The 23,069-nt window shown below is 34.1% G+C and overlaps 1 protein-coding gene across 2 annotated transcripts in view; it reads left to right on the top strand.

Moving 5' to 3' along the window:
- Positions 1-479: 479 nt before the first annotated feature.
- The window catches only part of gmds (GDP-mannose 4,6-dehydratase), an 86,277-nt gene continuing 63,687 nt past the window's right edge, over positions 480-23,069 (top strand). The window contains exons 1-5 of one of the 2 annotated variants that reach the window (XM_051138858.1): positions 480-721; positions 5,215-5,259; positions 6,653-6,740; positions 6,836-6,856; positions 10,809-10,918. In XM_051138858.1, coding sequence (XP_050994815.1) covers positions 626-721; positions 5,215-5,259; positions 6,653-6,740; positions 6,836-6,856; positions 10,809-10,918 — 360 coding nt within the window. In that variant the 5' untranslated portion in view covers positions 480-625. The remainder of the gene's footprint in view (positions 722-5,214; positions 5,260-6,652; positions 6,741-6,835; positions 6,857-10,808; positions 10,919-23,069) is intronic. The other variant, XM_051138859.1, reaches the window with a different exon arrangement.

The following is a 23,069-nucleotide window of genomic DNA, read 5'->3' as shown; positions in this document are numbered from 1 at the left end:
ATATTTCTGAAAAATTGTGTGACTGGAGTAATGATGTTAAAAATTCAGCTTTGAAATCACATGAATAAATTACATTTTAAAATATATTCAAATAGAAAGCAGTTATTTTAAATAGTAAAAATGTTTAAAAAATGTACTGTTTTGCTGTACTTTGAATCAAATAAATGCAAGCTTGGTGAGCAGAAGAGACTTCTTTAAAAAAACATTTTAAAAACTAGTAATGTACATTTACACAATCCCAGTTGAAGCCGTTTTTTCAGCAGTAATTTAGGCGTAATAATATAATATACAAAATAAATGTAAATTATAAATATATAACTATTATTATTATTAGATTTGCAATAATAATAACAGAAATTATAAAATGGTATATTTAATTCCTCCTAAACTTCGTTTCCTTTAGTAGGCGCTGTGACACCCAAAGCCAACAGGATTTCTCTCATCTTTGTTCTGTGGTGCGTACGTCACTGGCGCTCTGCTCTGTGATTGGCTGCCGAGTGCAGGTTTCTGATGTGTCGCTCAAGCAGCTGGAGTTTCGGATGTTTGCATCCGTTTATAATAAACGACCGCGCACAGTGACACCAAACCACACAGACACACTCCGAGCCGAAACCAGCTCCAGACGATGGCTCAAAGTGCAGCGGCTGCGGCCAGTGGTGATGTGAACGGAGGCGGCAAGACGAAGAGAAAAGTAGCCATCATTACAGGCATAACCGGTCAGGTAACGTGAAGTATCACCTCAATATATACGACGCGATAGTATGTTCACCTAGAAATCAAAAGTCTGTCATATTTACTCACCTTTGTGCAGTTTCAAACGCGTATGACTTTCTATGTTATGTTGAAAACAAAGCAAAATGACAGCATCAGTCACCATTCAGTCTACGGGAAGCAAAGATGACGTGAATAGTGACCGAGGCTGTCAAACCTTAACATGTGGGTGTGTAAATGATGACAGAGTTTTATTATTCCATTTTTTAAAGATAGAAACTATCATCATTATCGCACATGGTCATTTTCGGACTTATAACTGACAACTGAGCTTAAAGTACAAGGTGCATATACTATGTGTAGTGCTAATGAACAGGATGCACGTTTGTCTAAATGTACTCCACTGTTTTGTTCCACTGTATACTCGAACATGTCTGGATTGTCAATGTGTTTGTGACCATTTGCATATGTCAAGCTAAATTTTCAGCTGTTGTGAACCAAAAGGAGCCTCATCCCAGCTTTTTAATTGTTGGCTGTAGCTTATGTAGCCCCACCCGGGCCCTTTTTATTGTGAATCACAATGAACTATGTAACAGGAGACAAATGTGATGTGACACATATTTGATCTTTAGAAGTTTACCGAGCATAATAAGCAGATTGGGTGTTGTTGTTTTCCAAATTTGCTGGTTAAAGAAAGTCCAGAATAGCTAGAAGATAAAAGGACTTAACTTTCTAGTCCGTTGTGAAATGTTTTATCAGTCATTTGCAGGTTTAGAGCACTTGTGCATGGGTGAATCTGGACATGCAGAGTGTGACACCTGGTGATCTGGTTCCTAGGTTTCACTTTGTACATTTATTTCGTCTATTCAAATAACGGGGTTGCCTTGCCTTTGTGCATCCTATATAGCTGAATGTTTGTCCCGTTTTGTCCCATTTTGTCCCAAACATACTATTTGGATCATAATAAAATAGTATATTCTCTAATTAAAGCGTTTTACACCACAATTTGACATTAAGATTTTTCCTCAAACTGAAAGAATGCATCACGTAAAAGTTTCTGTGACAAAGCACTTCAATATTTAATGAGGCAAGCAGTTAAGTTTATTGATTAAACTAATTATATTTTAACATTGTGTTTAACATTATTTATGCATATTAACTACTACAGTGTCTTGCATTATTATTATTATTATTATTTTCTTTTATATCTATATCTATCTATCTATATCTATATCTATATATATATATATATTACAAACACTCTAATGAAATAAAAATTATATATACAGTCTGAGGAAATGTCAGCTTGTGTAAATATCTGTTTAAAATCGTGTGTACAGAGGATCTTCCACAGTATAATGCCACAATGGCACTCTATTAGACATTATTATTCATGCAAATACACTCAGAAGTTTTCTAGATCCTTGTTAGGAAACTTGAAAGTGCCTTGCCTTTAATTTTGAGATGTTGTGATGTTGGCAGGTGTATAACTCACTGGATTTGAAACAAACTTTCCTTTAAATAATATTAATAATAATAATAATAATAAATTGTGTGTTGGTGTGCATAAGATGATACACATACACGTAAACCTGTGGGTCATTTTTAAAGAGGATTTTGTTACACTTTATCCGATTTATGTTGTCAGTGAGGTCAACGCAAAGTCAATATTTTTTATTTTCTAAAAATACATTCATTTTAGTCAGAACGTCATCGCTGACGTCGATTAATGTGCAATATTAAATGTCAGGTGCGGTATGCACGACGATAATAGTTATTTAACTCGTTTAATTAACTGGAAAGACCGGTTTGTAACGTTTACAGTCTTCTTGGAACGTTATTGAGAAACTTGAATGTTTAGCATTCTCAGACTGAAAGAGGAAGTTCCTGGTTGGTGTCATGATAAAAGCTTTAACGTGGCCAGAGCGCAAGCCTAATTCGACTACACTAAAGTGAAAAACCAAGATGCAGTTTGCTTGATGAACAGCAGAGGGCGGTCGAATTACAAAAATCGTCCAGACGATATTTACATGCACATTCTTGGCAGACGCTTACTATGCAACACATAGAAATAATATAAGTTGTTATTGTTAGTTTTTAGTCTGAACACAATTTAGACTGCGTTAAACATCAGATTATAAAACTTTCCCAGTTATTGTTGAAGTTTTATACATTTATCATGTTTGCAAATTGATCCTGTTTTTACCTGAGTGCTTTCACTAAGGGACCAATCAGCTGAAAACGTGATGACGTAAGCAACAGCAACGTCAAATACTTTTTTTAACGGAGGTGTAGAAATATATATTATATTATTACATTTGTTGTTGTTATTACCATGGCTATTCTTAATAAGCTCATTAGTATAGTAAGGTTGTAAACACTTCTAAAACTGCTTATATGTGTCTAGAAAGTGAAGGTTATTTAAATTAGTTGACTGAACATCACAAGCTGGCTCTTGAGGTAACGGTCAAAATTGATTTAAATGTATAACGAACAAAGTTAATGACAAAAAATATCACACATGTCATTTTTGGTGAGTAAAATCTTTTATTAACGACAGATATGAATGAAGTATTAATAAAAACACTGACGTAAAGTTATTCAGTGCATCCTCAGTTATATTGGAGCAGTTTAAAATTTTTAGATTTTAATTTGGCATATGTCTGTCACCAGAAAAACCCTTACTGGACACACTTTACCGTGTATTGCTTTATTTGCAGTTGACATAACCAGATTGAACAGTAAAAACGCTTTAATTGTGTCTTTTTGTTGATGTCCGCTGTTAATTATGTCAAAATTGTTGCGCCCACTTGTGGCTCATAAAGGAACACATAGCCGTTTGTTTGGATTTGTGCTTTGATGCGGTAAACAGAGAAAGACTGTTTTACTGTGGTCAGGGGCAAATGTATGGGTCCCATTTTCACACAGACAAATCGACACTCCCTACGTATACAAACAGAGATGATACGTCACAGACAGACAGAAAGAGACAGACACACGGACTGTTTTTGGTTGGGAAAGTTAAGTGGGCTTATTTGATTAGCTTTCATTCTTTCCTTCACCATTCTGGTTTTCTCAGCATAAATGCATCCACAGTTTGCCATTAGCAATCAGCCTGTGTCTCGTGCAGAGGTCTAAAGGCCTATAGATTTATCTTTATGTGGTGCGTAAGGGTAATGGTGATTGCAGTGGAAGGTTTTTCCAAATTAGCCAGCATTTCTGAGATGTTTCGCACATGTGGCTTGACTCAGAACAAGAAATGAGTAAGAATTAAAAAGTGATTTATTTGATTTCAAATTCAGACAGTAAGCGATCGGTGGCTTACAAGGTAGGCCGGTGTTTGCGTATGCACAGACTGGTTGGAATGTCATGTCCATCTAGGTTTCCTGTCTATGAACGTAATCTGCGGGAAACAGGCAACGTTTCCCAACAGTCTTGGCGTGACGATAAGCTGCTTTTTTATCAGGGTTATGAGTCCGCGCTGCAGTTGGCACTGGTTGTGTCACACACACACAGAGAGCCTCAGGTGGTCAGACGTTGAACGGTTTGTATGCAAATGGCCAGCGAACGGTGTGAAAAGGAAACGGAAATGTATCTTTAAGCACATCTTTTCCTCTGAGGACATATATACACTTGTATACAGGCGCATACGCGGCTGCTGGAGCTTCTCATTTTTTCCCAAAGGTCTTTGGGACTGTGCCTATATCACCCCAGCAGGAAGTAGGGGGCGGAATGCCATAGCCGGGGCGGAATGTTCCAAAGTTCTAGAATGTGCGGTCGGGAAGTATGAGAGGGGAAAAAGGGAGAACGAGAAGGAGATGAGAATAAGAATGAAAGAGACTCCAGTTACGTATGTTTTAGGTTAAAACGTGTCTTTAGGGTACGGCCGCGTCACTTTTTGACAGTCAGGTGGATTCAGCGGCTTAAACTGAGCTGCCAGACTTTCAGTGACTGACATGATGGCCTTGTTTGTACGATTAATACTCTTTTGTCTGTATGTGTGATGCATTCGGATGATTCAGTAAGCTTGTATTACACTGACTTACGTTGTGTGTTGTAGCCCGTAGGGACTCCATACTTATTTGCTGGCCATCTTGTCGACTGTTTTCTTTTTAGGCTATATGTGGAGCTCTTTTTAGTGAGAGGATTTTTAGTTCTCAGCCAAAAATGACAATTCTGTCATCTCACCCTCACCCTCAAAAAGATGATCTGTTTTTGTCCATACATTGAGGTTCATTGGGGTAAAAACAGTTGGGTTGTATGAAAGAAAGAAAGTCATACAGCTTTTAAAAGACACAAGGGTGAGTTTCGACACAAGCGCATGTGAGTACGTGTGCGAAAATGCGTATTTGTATAATGTAGGCGTGTATTCGCTGTGGTCTGGCTCATGAAATTCAGAAAGAAATGGTCATTGTGTTGCTTACTCTCTTGGGTAATGCTTGCCGTAAATGTGTGTGTGTGTTTCTCAAAACCCAAAATAATTCTGCCTCTGTGTGGTTTCAGGATGGGTCCTACCTGGCTGAGTTTCTGCTGGCTAAAGGCTATGAGGTGGGTAAGCCAATGTTACCCTAAAAGACTTCCTACAAAGCCGTCAGAAATCATTCCCACATTTATCTGATGCAATTATCTGTCTGACTGTTAATAATCAAATATAAAACTCATATTTTCATAAGATTCAAATTTAAATGGGTTGCATCTCATTTAATGGTACTCTGTACACAAGTTTTTTTATGCTTTTTAAAGAAGTCTCTTCTGCTCACCAAGCCTGCATTTATTTGAGCAAAAGCAGTAATATTGTTAAATATTTTTTCTATTTAAAATAACTGCTTTTATTTTGAATATATTTAAAAATGTGTTTTATTCATGTGATCAAAGCTAAATTTTCAGCATCATTACTCCCGTCTTCAGTGTCACACGATCCTTCAGAAATCGTTCTAATATGCTGATTTGCTGTTTAAGAAACATTTATTATTATTATTTAAAACAGTTGAGTGCATTTATTTTCAGGATTCTTTAATGAATTGAAACATACAAAGATTAACATTTATCTGAAATAAAAAGCTTTTGTAACATTATACAACATTATAGTAACTGTTTTTTTGGAGGGGGAGGAAGAAATTATAGAAATGGATACTTTTAATTAGTAAGGATGCTTTAAATTGATCAAAAGTGATAAAGACATTTAGAATATTACAAAAGATTTCTATTTCAGATAAATGAAATAAACTTTCTATTCGTCAAAGAAACCTAAAAAAATTCTACTCAGATATTTTCCAAATAATAGTAATAATAAAGGAAGAGTTCAGATGCAAAACCAGCTAAAAGCCATCTCGGTCAAAAATGAGATAATGATACTGAGTGAATGCTCTCGACACATATTATACGTCCGTCAAATACTTTTTCTTCAAACTCGCTAAAATACCAGCCTCAGCCCAATCAGAAGTACCGGTACTTACATAGAAACCTATACATCCGAGCCTGATAAAAATCCATTTTTTAAAGAAAGACGTCAGATGGGTTTAGCTGGTTTTGCATCTGAACTCTTCAGAACATTAGAATGATTTCTGAAGGATCATGTGACTGGAGTAATGATGCTAAACATTCACAGGAATAAATTAAATTTTTAAGTTATTTTAAAAGGTAAAAATATTTCAAAATGTTACTGTTTTTTCTGTACTTGTGATCAAATAAATGCAGGCTTGGTGAGCAGAAGAGACTACTTTCTCATTAGTGTTTAAAAGTGCTTTTTTTAAAAGATTTTTTTAAAAGTATAAATATCAGTACTGTCACATTTGATATACTTTAATGTATGCTTGCTAAATAAAAGTATTAATCTATTAATAAAAGTCTTAATGACCCCAAAACTTTAAATGCTGCTGAACATAAAATCTGTTTAAAATCATGTATACTAAAAACTTGAACTGTTTGTGGCTTTGGACAGGTTCATGGTGTCCTCCGCAGGTCCAGTTCTTTTAACACGGGCCGGATTGAGCACCTTTATCATAACCCTCAAACACACACTGAAGGAAGTGAGTTTCACATTTACACACCTGACTACAATATGCATGTTTTATTACATTTGTAAATGCATAAATGTCTTCTAACCTGTGTAAAATATCACTAGGCATTGGATCCAATAAGTCTTGTAAGTTGTTCATTGAGTATTTTTATTTTACTTGTTTAAAGTATTTTCTCTTTATGGTTGCAGTCTAAACATTCTTAAGCACTATTTGGACGGTAATTATTTCATTTGGGTGAAGTCTGAGAAAATCATTGGTATGGCTCCTTTGCAATAAAACTCATGCGTTTGGACTGCAGTTAATCATGGGGGAGACAAAGAAGTTTCTATTTTTATTCATATAGGGAATGACACATACACAATGCAGCTAAATATGGTTGTCACTCGTCTTTTAAGAGTTTAATCCTGTTCTATACAAACAGAAGTTTGCCCATTTATGGGAGTGACAAAAGTGTGACAAAAAATGCCCTGCAATAGGAAAATGCACATGCAAAACATTTCACAGGTTCAGAGGTGACTGCTGTATTACATACACTATCAGTCAAAAGTTTTTGAACAGTAAGATTTTTAATGTTTTTTTTTTTTTTTTTTTAACGAAGTCTCTTCTGTTCACCAAGCCTGCATTTTATTTAATTCGAAGTACAACAAAAACAGTAAAATTCTAAAATATTTTTACTGTTTAAAATAACTGTTTACTATTTGAAAACATTTTAAAATGTAATTCATTCCTGTGATTTCAAAGCTGAATTTTTAGCATCATACTCCAGTCACATGATCCTTCAGAAATCATTCTAATATTCTGATTTGCTGCTCAAAACACATTTATTGTTATTATTATTATCCTGAAAACAGCTGAGTAGAATTTTTGAATTTTGATAAATAGAAAGTTCAGTAGAAAAGCATTTATCTGAAATAAAAATCTTTTGTAACATTATAAATGACTTTATCATCAATATCTTTTGATCAATAGCATCCTTGCTAAATAAAAGTATTAATTTCTATAATCCCCCCCCCCCCCAATTATACTGACTCCAAGTTTTTGAATGGTATAGTGTATAATGTTACAAAAGCTTATTATTTCAGATAAATGCTGATCTTTGGGTCTTTCTACTCATCAAAGATTGCTGAAAAAATAGACTCAACTGTTTTAAATATCGATAATAATAATAATAATAATAATAATAATAAATGTTTCTTGAACAGCAAATCACCATATTACAATAATTTCTGAAGAATCATGTGACACTAAAGACTGGAGTATTGATGCTGAAATTTCAGCTTTGATCACAGGAATAAATTACGTTTTAAAATATATTCAGATAGAAAACAGTTTTATTAGTAAAACTATTTTCAAATTTTACTGTTTATGGTGTAATTCAGATCAGATAAACTTGGTGCTTGGTGAGCAGAAGAGACGTACTTAAAAACAAACAAACATTAAAAATATTAAAAACTTTTGACTGGTAGTGTACAGTAAAGATAGTTTGTTTTTGGAATCAAGCTTCCTTTGTGCCTGATAATAAGCCAGTGTGATAGAAATTTTAGTCCCAATTCATCTATATAAACTGATTCATCCATATAAAATGACCAAATTTAATTTGACCAGGATTTTTGTCCTGCATGGTGGGAAAAGAAAATTGACACGTCATTGTTATAAAGTCCCTCTGTCTAAAACATTTGCCATCCAAATAGGTCTTTCAGTCTGTGTCTGGTTTTGAAAGCAAAATTAAATAATTCAAAGTCTTGCGCAAAAAACTAGAAACAGACTATAGCTTATTTCTCTACAGTCGATCTGGTGATGGGCAGCCTTTTTTATCCTCTGTAAACAATTTTCTAGAACTGGATATGACCTCTTTTTGTATTGGGTCTGGTTTCCTAACCAGATGTCCTAACCAGATGCAATGCGACACAGCGACATGCAATGAAAGGTATCTTTTCCATGTGAATCTGAGTTTTTGTTCAAACCAGCTGCGACAGGGGATTTTATTTTAGAAACATTTTCTATTTTCTGCGACGTCACGGATGGAACGACAACATAAAAACTAAATGAGAATAATAATCTCAGCTACTTTATTCAATGTTAAAAGTGTTTAATGTGAGTTTATAGTCATATGTGACCTTTATAGCCATACTGAAAGCAACAATAGATAGTTTACATCAGATTTTAAAAATAAATTGAACCAAACTTTTACCTTAAAACTGTAAAACAAAAAGTGTTTTCCATAACAAAGATGGTATAAGTTACTCACTATGTACTTTTAAAAATGTTAAAATCGCTTAATATTTGTGACCCCGGAACACAAAACGCAACGTAAGTCGCACAGCTATATTTGTAGCAATAGCTAACAATACATTGTATAGTCAACATTATCGGCAAAAATCATAAGGATATTAAGTAAAGATCATGTTCCATGAAGATATTTTGAAAATTTCCTACAGTAAATATATCAAAACACAATTCTTGATTAGTATTATGCATTGCTAAGAACTTCGTTTGGATAATTGTTAGAGGTCGACCGATGTATCGGTTTTGCCGATTAATCGGCACCGATAGTTGATTGGTGGAACTATCGGGTTATCAGCAAAAATCCATATCGATATTTTTTTTCCAGGTTGGGTCCATTGCTGGAGTGGCTGAGAAGGTCATCATTATACGGCAAAGTCCCTATAGACTTCTAAGCCGCTTTTCCACTATCGGGCCGAACCGTTCTCTTTGCTTAACCATTCCATTCCGTGCCGATCCAGGCCAGTCAGCACGGATATGGTTTCATTTTCCATTTTCCAGTAAATGTGGTATTTCTAAAAAATACCACATTTATTGACAGTATTAATGAATTGTGTGTACAGTATACTGTAGTGCATGTTTTCATGTCATTACTAAGCGATACTAAGTCAATTTGTTGACTAGATGCTGCATTAGTGGAGAAAAGACAGCAGTATACCTTTGCCCGTTTGATGATCAAATAAAGTCTTAAATTGAACGTGACACGACCAGTGTGTGTGATACCGGATGGCTTCGAGTTTTTGTAGATGCGTTTTTGCCCGTTGTGTGACTAACATATTTTTATATTTTGATTAGATAACGACAAATGTTCTAGAATTGAAGCAGTGAAATTGTGAAAGTACACAGTATCCATATGTATGCAATTTCGGTACTGTGGTCTTTGTGTAGATATTTAAAGATGGCCATATTTAGCTTGATTGTTGATGTAATGGTAGCACTTTACGATATGAGTCCATTTGTAACAATAAGATTGATAAAAGCTGTAGAAAAGAAGTATTGTTCCTTGTTAGAGTGTGTTCATTTCAGCATTTACTGATGTATTTAAAAAAAAAATTAGTTACTTTTGTTAACATTAATGAACAATGAACTAACTGTAATGGTCAATGTATAATTAATATTAATATTTTATTCATTTACAAAGTATGGTTCAGTAGGCTATTTATTTATTTATTTTTAAATAGTAGAGCAGTATTTATTTTTTGTTCAGTATCCATTTTAAAAGCTATTGGTCAGTTAATCGGTATCGGCCAGTGTGGTCCAACCTAGTTATCGGTATCTGTAAAATCCAATATCGGTCGACCTCTAATAATTTTAAAGGTGATTTTCTCAATATTTAGATTTCTTTGCACCCTCAGATTCCAGATTTTCAAATAGTCTCAGCCAAATATTGTCCTATCCCAACAAACCATACATCAATGGAAATCTTATTTATTCAGTGATTATATTATGATGTATACATCTCAATTTCCAAAAACAGACCCTTATGACTGGTTTAGTGGATCAGGGTCACAGTTGTGAATTAGATTATAAACGTACCTTTTTATTGGGAGCGTACACACACATTTCTGGGTCGGCTGTAATATTTGATCGATTTTGTCGCGCCTGGTGTGGACCGACAATTTGCTTGTTGCGCATCTGGTTAGGACACAGTGCAAGTGACAATCTTTAAACTTGAGCTATGTGGAGGACTTTTTTTTTTTTTTTCTAAAACTTTCCAGTAGACATTTCCAGTAGAGACATTTCTTTGTCAAATTTAAAAGGGAATGAAATTCAATCTTTTATTCTGTGCCTCAGACATGAAGTTGCACTATGGAGACTTGACTGACAGCACGTGCTTGGTAAAGATTATCAATGAAGTCAAACCCACTGAAATATACAACCTTGGAGCACAGAGTCATGTCAAGGTAAAACATTCTCATTTTCACATCATCTAGCTTTTACTTTCTCTATATTTCTCAATCACACAAATGCTCTTTGTCTGTTGACTCTCAAACTCTACTGCTGGACAGACACACACGCACACACACACACACGCAAACTGTTTCATAATGACTTTGGTTTCTTTCTCAGTGTCTGTGAGGTGAACAAATGACCCCATCCAAGTAATACTTTGGAAAAAAAAAAATCTTAACCAAATACAGAGGACTTTCTTTCACTCTCTGTTCCTTTACCCACACCCCTAATGTCTAGTCATCTGGGATGAGGTCAGGGGGATGTTAGTCAGAGAGTTGGCCATCATGGTGTGTGTGAACTTCTGTGTGGGTGCTCCACAGGGTAATTTATGGGAAGCGAGCACAAACGGCAGTTAAAGTGAGGGAGAGGAAGGGAGAGAGGAAGATGACGGAATAAAAAGATCAAAAGTAACATAGAGACGAGATAATCGGAGGGATAGGAATGAACCATTACCGTTGACATTATTTCCTTCAGCTACTCACGAGTTCAGTCACAGGAAAAACCAATTAAATGTGTTCTGTGTAAACTGGGTATCGGAGAGAAAAGGCAATGTCATGTTTCTGCAGTAGTTTTTAACAAGAAAACAACTAAAACACTATAAAAAACAAACGCTTAGGGACATTCATACTTAGCAGGAATTAAAAGATTTGTTCTTCCAAAAAATAAATTCTGTCATCGTTTACTCCGCATCTTCTGTAAAGTCATGCGGCTTTGGTACAACATGAGAGTGAAAAAATGATGAGTGAAGTTTCATTTTGTTGGGTAAACTTCTTTCGCAAACCATTTATCTTCCTTATGTGGTGTGCTTCCAAATGAAACAGAAGTTGGGATTTGATTGGATTCTAACAGACAGTCGATTATATTGTTGGTTAATATTATTTTACCCCACTCATGTGGCTTTCGTTACATAAGAAAAATGCAAGTAATTTTGGAGGCAGAAAAAGTTACTACATTTGATGAGAGATCATGGAAACTCTTATAGAACAACATGAACTGATGAATCATCCATAATAAGAGCAGGCACATTTTATTAAGAAAGTGAATAGAGTCAGAATTGATTTCCTGTTGTCAGGCTCAGTCAGAAAGTTTCACACAGAATGTGTTTTTGACTGACATGTTTTTGCTGGTGTATCGCACATGATACAGCACTCTTTTTGTTAGATCCTTCTTTTAACACAAATGTGCTTTTGTGTGAACAGCCCCTAAAGTTATTTTTACACAATCATTTTACACAAAAATTATTCTTACACAATAATACCGCTTGTGTTTGATAACTACAGTGGCTTTAGAGGTATTGGAATACTTTTAGACACTCAAGTCATAGGGATAGTTCAACCAAAAATGCAAATTCTGTCATTAATTACTCACCCTCATGTCATTCCAAACCCGTAAGACCTTCGTTCATCTTCGGAACACAAATTAAGATATTTTTGATGAAATCGGAGAGCTTTATGACCTGATAGCAACACAACTAACACGTTCAAGGCCCAGAAAGGTAGTAAGGACATCGTTAAAATAGTTCATGTGACATCAGTGGTTCAACCTTAATGTTTTGAAGCTATGAGAATATTTTTGTGCGCAAAGTAAAGGAAAATAATGACTTTATTTAACAATTTCTATTATGGGTAATTCCATGCAAATGTCAACCTTACCATGAAAAAATAAAGTTTTTACCAAAGGTTTTTACTATACTGATAGCACAGATGTCAACATTTGGTGGTTCAAATAGCCATGTGAGGTCTTAAAGTTTTTAAAGCATTTTATTTTTATTTTTAGTGCTTGATTTTTCCATAGTTTGGAAAGTGCTGTTTTCAGGCTTGTCACATCCATAACAGTACATATTCCTCATAAATAGATATTAAAAAAAGTGACAATTATATGTTCTGTGAAAAGTCATCGCTTCTGTTTTTTGGATATTATTGCCTCTGGTTTGCATTTTAATTGACAGAAATTCTACGAAGTACGTAGTCTCTCAAAAACAGTGTCCTTTTGGTCACATCCCTTTTTTAATATAGAAAACTCATGCATAGACTGATATTTTTCTGATGTTTAAACTCAACAAGGGTTTATTAAAATATAAATAGATGGTTCGCTATATTGTTAACACATACATTCTCTAAACATTTATATGTCACATCCGTAATGCAAAAAATGTAGGGCTGGCAAACGATTAATCGCGATTAATCGCATACAAAATAAACGTTTGAGTTTGCCTAATATGTGTGTGTGCTGTGTGTAATTATTATGTATATATAAAAATACAAGCACATTCATTTCTATATTTAAGAAATATTTACAAGTATATGTATTTATTATTATTTTTATAGAATTTATATTATATATAAATAAAAATATTTTGTACATAAATAACATATTTCTTAACCATATACATTCATTTGTGTGTATTTATATGAATAATTACACACAGTACACACACATATATTAGGCAAAGTCAAACTTTTATTTTGTATACGATTAATCGTTTGCCAGCCCTAGCAAAATGTCACATCCATAATGCTGGATTTGCCCTTATAACCATTTTAACAATGTCCTTAGTACATTTCTGAGCCTTGAACGTTTCAGTTGTGGGGTCTGAAAGCTCTCAGGTTTCATCAAAAATATCTTAAGTTGTGTTCTAAAGATGAAGGAAGGTCTTACGGGTTTGAAACAACATGAGGGTGAGTAATTAATGACAGAATTTTCATTTTTAGGTGAACTATCCCTTTAAAATGTCTGTCACATTTGCAAACAAATGGTGCTTTTCAAGTAATAACAGTTTTTTGGGTCTGTTTTCATGGATGAATTTACCATAAGTGTTTTTGTGCTATATTCCTTTAAAACAAATGTAACATGGTTTTATATGTTTTTGTGTAATGCAAATGCATTCATACATTTTTAAATATGGCTTAACTGTTCAAATACGTTTTTAGAGCTGCTGTTTGTCTAAAATGATTCATGAGCCTCAATGGTTGGTTTGTAAGTCAGTAGGATGGAAAGATCCAGACTGCACCTGCGGGCTGAAAAACGTGCAGTTAAATACAGCAGCTGCCGTAATATGGAACTAAATAATTCAGGTGGAAACTCACTGAGAAACACTGGCCAACAGACAGGCATCCATTATACTGAATGGGAGGTGTTCTGGGTGTCCCATCAGGAGGATCATCTGCTGTGCTGACAGATAACAGCAGGATGCTCGCTGTCACAATGAATTTTGTACCGCTGTGGCTCCTCAACATAAAGAATAAAAAGTACTTTAAGCACAGACATAAGACTGAGGGAGAGTAGTTCATATTTAAAGATTGCTGTCATACTACGACAACCGCAATCAGGATTGCTATGTGGAAAAATAAACAAGCTTGATTTAATTACACCATCAGTTTAGGCTTGTAAGCGTGCGCGCTAGCCGGGAGTGTTCATTAAAGATAGGCGTTTCAATCAGTGCCCGCAGTAATGAAATGGTAGATCACTGCTACTCTCTGATTGTAGTTTACATTTTTTACTCACCGCACTTTGTTTGGATATGGCGGAAAGAGTGGCAGAGAAAACACATACACACACGCGCGCTTGGTTTCCAGTTTTTACACACAGGGGTCAGCAAAGTGCTATTTTGCTTGAGAGTGCCGCTTGGCGGTTTCTGTAGGATATTCGTTTATGCTTAAAGGAATGTCTCAGGAAGAAAGTAATGTGCTTTTTTTCCTCCACGCACATTCTCTCTTTGTCTGTGAGTCTTTATAGTCTTGTTTATAGGTTTTTTTAAATCAGAAGGGTGGATGGCAGAAGGACAAAAAGCATAAAGACTGTAATGAACTGTGATTGAGTTAAAATAAAGGCACGGGGTATTCAGATATATACAAAAAAATTTAACAAAAAATTATTCAAACACCAGATATAGTTCATTTATGTAAATGAGGACAGCCAAATACAGTAAACTGACATATTATACCCAAAAAAAATTTCATACAGTGGACTACCAGTAAAACTGATTAAAACTTTGGGACCAAAAATTATTCAGACACTTTGACCTGACCATGTTTTGCTTAAGTGTTTTTCTTTAATTGCGAATGCGAACTTTTTACAGCACAGACTGAACAAAATTAAGCATTGCTTGGTAATTGGTCAACATAGTATTGATAGTTGTTAATGTTGTCATACTACCCATTACATACCTTTTTATCAAAGTTATCTGACATTATCAAGATGAATTAGTTCTGACACAGTTTAACTCTTGAGTCCTTGTCATATTTTATTACAATTTTCTAAACTATAGTTATCTGACATTATCAAGATGAATTAGTTCTGACACAGTTTAACTCTTGAGTCCTTGTCATATTTTATTACAATTTTCTAAACTATAGCAAAATAAACTGATAATGTGAGAATTGTAAAAGGTGTCTGAATAAATTTTGTTTTGTGTGTGTGTGTGTGTGTGTATATACACACACACATACATACATACATACACACACACATACATACAAAACAAAATTTATTCAGACACCTTTTACAATTCTCACATTATCACAGTATATATATATATATATATATATATATATATATATATATATATATATATATATATATATATATATATATATATATATATATATATATATATATATAAGTTTGGGTTTGCCTAATATGTGTGTACTGTGTGTAATTATTATTTATATATAAATACAGTCACATTCATGTATACATTTAAGAATTGTTTACAATTTACAATTATATGTATTTATTATGATTTTATATTATATATAAATAAAACTATTTTGTACATTAATAACATATTTTTCTTAAATATATACATTAATTTGTGTGTATTTAAATATACATAATAATTACCCACAGTACACACACACATATATTAGGCAAACTGAAACTTTTATTTAGTATGCGATTAATTGCAATTAATTCTTTGACAGCCCTAAAATAAATAAATAAATAAATAAATATATATATATATATATATATATTTATTTTATTTTTTTTTATTTTTATTTTTTTTGTATTTAATGTTGTAATAAAATTTGTGCAGAATGTATTATTTAAATGTAAAGAAAAATTATGGCGGTGTAGATGCACACAGTATTCAGTACAAACTTATAAAGTATGGTATATAATGTGTTAAGTAAAAGTTTAAGTATTATTTTCAATTAATAATAAAAAAAAAATTAAACAAGAATGCTTTAAAGTGACAAAGACATTTATAATGTAACAAAAAATATTTTAAATATATGCTGTTATTTGGGGTTTCTATTCAAAGATATTAATAACATCGTAACTGTTTTCATCATTGATGAAACATTATTATTATGAACATCAAATATTAAAAAATGATTTCCGAAGGATAATTTAACACTGAAGACTGGAGTAATGACTGCTGTTTCAGCTTTCCAACAGGAATAAATTACATTTTAAAATATATTCAGATAGAAAAGAGTTCTTTTAAATTGTAGTAATAATTCAGTTTTTACTGTATTTTTGATCGAATAAAAATAGCCTTGCCGAGTATGAGACTTCTTTCAAAAACATTAAAACAGTCTTACTGACCTCAAACCTTTGAGCAGTAGTGTATATCTACGCTAATGATTCTGTTTTATGTTCCTGATTAATAACTTTAAATCTAATAATTAATTTAAAAATGAATAATATTAAAATGGAAAACTTGCAGGGCAGCACCTGTTAGACATGCAGAACAGCATTAACTATAAGGTGATAACAATAATACAAACACTGAATTATTCAGGTGGGATATACCAGCTTCAGGAGGTCTGTGTGCAGACACAATGAAGAGATAAAGGCGTCTATTTACATGTGAATGCGCGCTGTTCCGACTGTCATGTCAGGACCTAGTCTTCAGCGTGAAAGAAAAGCTGTAAGCCATAATGTCGGTTCAATGTCAGCGTGCGATCAAGGCTTTACTACAAAAAGAGCACAGTGTACTTTACATGTTGATGTTTGTACAAGTTTAAACCTTGCGGTTATTATCAAATAACCACAAATGGAGCTGCCTTGTGGGATAGCACACTACAATTAGTCACGTTGGACCACATCAAACTTAGATCACATGATAAACTGAGTAGAAGTGCCACTTTTTTAGGCTGAGATTGAGAGCCAAGTAACACACTGACACACACAGGGTTGCAAAGTGAATGAAAATGTTTATAAATTAATGTACCCTATTTGATTAAAAGAGCTTGATGCTTAATTTAATTTCTTTCTGAATTTCTTTGACTTCTTTTTTTGTTTAATGTTAAAGTAGTTCAGATTTAATTAAGAAACTGAGAACACAAAGTAACATCTGTGGTATTTAGGCTAGTATTGTTCTGTGTTGACCTTACTGTCACCTCCAAGCCTTTTCTATTTTAACAAAGTCTGTTTGTGAATGTGTTTTTGTGTTTGCACAGCTATCTCTTAGCACCGGCAGAATCGGTTTGCTCATAGTGTGATGTACAGTAGGGTGTGATTGGCATAAGCTTTGTGTTTGCATTTGGATTAGCACAGATCTGTAGCTAATATACAGTTGCTGGACTGGAACGTTGCAGCCTGTATCATGTTTTGTGTTCGCTTGCGAACGTGTTTGATGTAATTTAAGTGTTGTCTTGGGAAGACTTTGGCATTGTGTGTATGTTTGTAGACGGATGTGACAAAGTAAACACGCAAATGCAGGATTGAGTGACATGTTGAAAGATAAGTCAACTTTCGTGAAGTGTAGCACAAAACTACTTTCCGCTAATGACGGCAGAATTTTTTAGTAAGGTTGTGGTGGCAATGTAGGAGACTTTGTGGAACACTGAGCCTTGTTAGCTAATTGGGTGTCTGGAAGACGCAGGCTCTCTCGCTTTCACACAGATACTTACAATTAATTGCTTGTGTAAATCATTCCAGTCTTGTCACCTGCAACGGCTGACGTCACCGCCAACAAACAGGCCTTTATTCAGTGGCGTTACATCACGTTAAAAACATGATTTTGATTTATCTAAATGACAGCACCTATGAAGCAAGAGATTAATTATGAGAGATAAAAATCTCTGCGCTGCCATCTCTGTCACTCATTTTAGGGTGGGAATGGAGATGCATTTTAAACATGTTTGCTTGTGTGGAAAACATGTTGTATAACATGCTCATTCAGACACTGGAAGTGGTTGAAAAGACGTATGATATTTAATCATTTTTGTTTGTTTTTTTTAAATGATTAAATTTTTAAACTAAAAACAATTTTAGAAAACTAAACAATTGTTAACACTTTACAATAAGGTTCTGTTAGTTAACGTTAATGTTTTAATTAACATGAACAAACAATTAACAATAAATTTATTACTGTATTTATTAATATTTGTTAATATTGGTTGATGAAAATACAGTAGTTCAATGTTAATGCTAGTTCACAGTGCATTAACTAATGTTAATAAGCACAACTTTTAATTTTAATATTGCAGTAGTGAATGTTGAAATTAACAGGATAATAAATGCTGTAGAAGTATTGTTCATTCTTAGTTCATGTTAACTAATGTTAACTAAGGAACCGTATTGTAAAGTATTACCAAAGTATTTAATTAATTCTTTAGTTTAAAAAAAATAAATAAATAAATTTATATAAATATTTAGATATTTACAATGTATTATATTTTATACTACATGGCTGTTGAATGCTTGAATCTGATTGACTGACGAATGTTCTAAGTTTGCATTGTATTCAGTTATTTCAAAGGTCCTTACAGCAAAAGAACCAAAACTGCTCCACTTCATGTCATGGCCACATCACCACCTAAAAATTCAATGGCCTGTTGTCAGTTTTTCCTTACATATTTAATTAATAATTTTATTATTATTATTATTATTATTATTATTATTATGCTAATTATAATATATTATAATTAATGGGACATCTTTCTTTTTTCCTTTCTTTCATCAGTAGAATAATAATAATTATTTATAGTTTATATTCTATTCTATTCTGTTCTATTATATTATAATGCTAGTGGCCCTCTTTCTTCCTTCCTTCCTTCATTTCTTTGCTTTTTATATTTCTTTATTTCATTTTTTTTTACTTTTTTGAATTCATTTTTATTTTAGTTTATTTATTTTTTTATTTATTTATTTATTTATTTATGCATTTTTATATTGTTATTTGTTCAGGGCTCAACGCTAAGGATTTTTCTACTTGCCAGGTCAAAATTTTCACTGGCCCTACCACAAAAACATTCAATATTTGCTGTTATCATTGTTTTTGACTTATGTTATATTTTATTTTAATAAATAAGCTTATATGACACCAAAAGTTTACATTTCGATACCACACCTAAACCTACTAGCCTAACTAAAGTCCAAACATTGTTCAAATTTTTTTTTAAATTATTATAAATATTTTATTAAAAATGAAAAGATGCTTTAGGGAGAAACAGCAGACAGACTAAATAACGCAAACTCAGTCTTATCCAGCAGGTGGCGCTTATGGAATAAGAGCGATATTACGTTTCTATGGTTACCGCTGTAAACAAAGCAGCACCGTGCTTATGAGCGCTACTTTAAATACATGGGCAAATAAAAAAAGAAAACGCCATGTACACTTTTCTTAAAATAGTCAGTTGCCCTCACAGATACATTCAGTATTTCCAGTATTTGGCGCATTGTGCACCGTGATCTTGGTCTGTCTGCTACAGTATTTTTTTTCTCTTTGCGTTTGTCGTTAGCGTGTCCGGCCTCTGTTAACGGATGTCTAAAGAGTTCGTAATATTTCCACACACATGCGTGCAGTTCGTTTGCAAGCCCGGAAAAAAAAGATCGGTTTAAATATGTTCGGTCGATCGGTGCATCTGTCTCCACTGTACAAATTAAATATGTATTGATCACTGTTAAAGCTACAAAGCTAATACTTTTGTATGCTATTTGTCTGTCAGATACGCGTCTCTCTGTGATCGCTTAAAATTTTAAATTATCAAGGTTAAAAACAGGTGAAAATGATACACTGTCGTGACGACGCGGCAGTGGCCCGATCGGGCCAGTGACATGTTCCTCAACTGTCCCGAGCGTCTTTTACGCTGGCCCCGGGCCATCGGGTACTCCTTATTGTCGAGCCCTGCTGTTTATTTTTATATTCAGTTATTTATTTGTTTGTATTCATTTTATATTATTTATGTTTAAAGCCCTCCTACTAGACTTTGAGCATGTGAAATATCTTTGTACACTGTGGTCGTAATATGAGGTCACGCTCTGCAGCTCTTTTTGAAAACTTAAAATTCAACAGGTAACAAATAATAATACATCAAAAATGCGCAAACATGCAATCTACTCCACTTTCCTGCACCGCTGCAGTTTTAAAGGAGACTTATTATGCCCCTTCTTTGCAATATGTAATAAGTCTCAGGTGTCCCCAGAATGTGTCTCTGAAATTTCAGCTCAAAATACCCCACAGATCATTTATCATATCATTTTGAAAATGCCTATTTTGAGTGAAAGCAAAAACAGGCTGTTTTCTTTAAATGCAAATGAGCTGCTGCTCCCCGCCCCCTTTTCCAGAATAGAGCTGTGCCTTTACAGCTCCTACCTCGGATACTCTGCCAAAAAAACACCTGTTTGATTTTGATTATCATGTCTGTCATGCTGAAATCATGCATTTTAAACTATATTAGTTTAAACCTCTGATACAGGCTGTCACACGGCATGCGAGTACTAAACTAAGTTCTCTTTCATGTCTTATTGTGCTTAAACTGTCAGATTTACACAAGTTTATGTTAATAACACACAGGAGTTACAAAAGCAGTCAGCTATGTTTGTGAAGGTAAACAGCTGGGAAAGAAATCACGTTTATATTAGATCTGTGTGGCAGAAGTGTAATATACAGTAAATAAATCAATAAATCCACTGCTCTCTTGTCTAATCTGAGGCTGGGACTCTAACTAGTGTTTTCACTGCTCGTCTGTGCAGCCAATGACAGAACAGTAAGCATGCTTTTCTTGAACTTTTGCCATGGCGTTGGAACTGGTACACCGGGGTCGCTTACGAAGACAAAATGACGGCACGGTGGGTGGAAATGTGCAGATTAAAGGTCGGCAATATTATATTAAGATCCCCTTACCGCGTCATCGTTTTTTTCACGTGCTTGCAGAGAAGGGCTTACCAAAACAAAGTTACTGGGTTGTCCTTTTTCATATTTCCTAGGTTGTTAGATGGACCGGGGACCTGATTATAGCACTTAAACAAAAAAGTCAGATTTTCATTATGTCACCTTTAAATTTATGTTCCTTTAATTTATCTGAGGTCATGCTGTGATGTATCAATCTGCAAATTCGCCAGTCAAATTTCGCTAAGTTTAAACTTTAGAACGTAGCAAAATGAAAAACAACTTTGCATGAGTTTGTGTTTCCGCTCTTCCGTGTTTGCATGCGTATGAATGAAGGTCAATGGCACAAAAAGTATAGTGTGACTGGCCCTTAATGAATTTCCCACTGATTATTAGTATGTCTGCATACTGAATTGGCCGGTTTTAACATGCAATAGACTGTGGTATGACACTTTGCATAGTTTGTGAATGGCAACACAATTGTGCTGATACTCTTACTTGGGTATGAATCACTCAATTTTGAAAAGAACCGACCTAAGAAAAATGCCATCTTTGCTTGACGCGCTTAATGTTGCCACTTGCCAGTGACGGCATTAATCCATGGATTTAAACAGCAATAAACTTGTCAAAAAAAAACGCTGCAGTTTTAACATCTCTAGCCTCACGTAAGCCTTGATTGCTCCACATTAGACAAAGTAGCACAAGGAAGATGTGTCGTTTGGTACACCTTGTCTCTGGGAGATTTGTGGGTTGACTTATCAACGCCGAACTTATTAAAATTTTTTGAAGGAATGGGACTGACATGATATGTCTGAATAATATGCACGTCTTTGTGAATTCACTAGCACAAGCACTCAACGCTTGATTGAGAGGTGGAAAATAGCCGTTTACAGAATAAAAGCAGGTATTGCAATGAACAATTCATCCTTTGTGCGGTGTAAACGGACACATTCCTGTCTCATGCCCTGCCCTAAGGGAGTTAACATTAGTCAAGAGAAACATTTAGTATATACTTGTGTATGATTATTATTACTATTATCATTTATATTGTTATTTATTAGTAGTAGTATTATTGCCATTACATCGGATAATGGTCTTGGCAAAGCTGTTGAACAGAAGTAAGGAATGAAAGAATAAAAATAAGTAGTTTGAATCATAGCATTACCAGAGATGTTGGCTCAAGTGACTGGGACTAGGATGAGGAAATATTCAGCAGTATCATACTGTGTGAGTCCAAAGTAAACTCTAAAAATGATTAATGATGTTTAAGATTATGATGAATGTAAAGTAGCATGCAAGAGAAAAGTTCAAAAACATACGCCGCCAGTTATCATCTTATACAGAGAAATGTTATTAAGCCTCAACGTTTGTATTTCCATCTTTTGTTTCTTGTAAATTGATGGAAAAATCTCCATGTTTGCTTTCTCATCTATAGCAGAAACTTCTCTGGTTCCTTTTTCGGTTGTGCAAATCATTGCAGTCTCTGTAGTCAACGCTGGTGCCACTTGTCTGCGTGACCTTTATATCTGTTCTCTGTAAGTCTGAGATATACAAGTAGGGCTCAACAATAAGTATATTTTTTCCTAGTCAGGCAAGCAGTTTCAATATGTGCTGCCCTGCCAATATTTTCACAGGCCCCACCACATTTTGCTTTTTATTTTATTTTATTTCTTATAACACATCTACACTCTTAAAAATAAAGGTGCTTCACAATGCAAAAAGGTTCTTTGTGGCGAAAGAAGGTTCTTCAGACTACAAAAAGGTAGGAAAGACACGGTGCTTTAAAGAACCTTTGACTGAATGGTTCTTTGTGGAACCAAAAATGGTTCTTCTATGGCATCGCTGTGAAGAACCTTTTAAAGAACTTAAATTTTTAAGAGTGTACTTGCCAAAATAAATGAACGTTAAATACAGATTAGAGTAGGAACTTTATTATTTTTGAGTGGAGAATAGCCGTTTGCAGAATAAAAGCAGGTTATTTTTAGAAACACTTGTCTCTGATACATTTTTATTTATTTCATTTTATTTTATTTTATTTT

The sequence above is a fragment of the Labeo rohita genome, chromosome 20 (genome assembly GCF_022985175.1).
Source record: "Labeo rohita strain BAU-BD-2019 chromosome 20, IGBB_LRoh.1.0, whole genome shotgun sequence".
NCBI lineage: Eukaryota > Metazoa > Chordata > Actinopteri > Cypriniformes > Cyprinidae > Labeo > Labeo rohita.
Note: the sequence above shows the minus strand (reverse complement) of the source record. Positions and strands in the feature narration are given on the sequence as shown.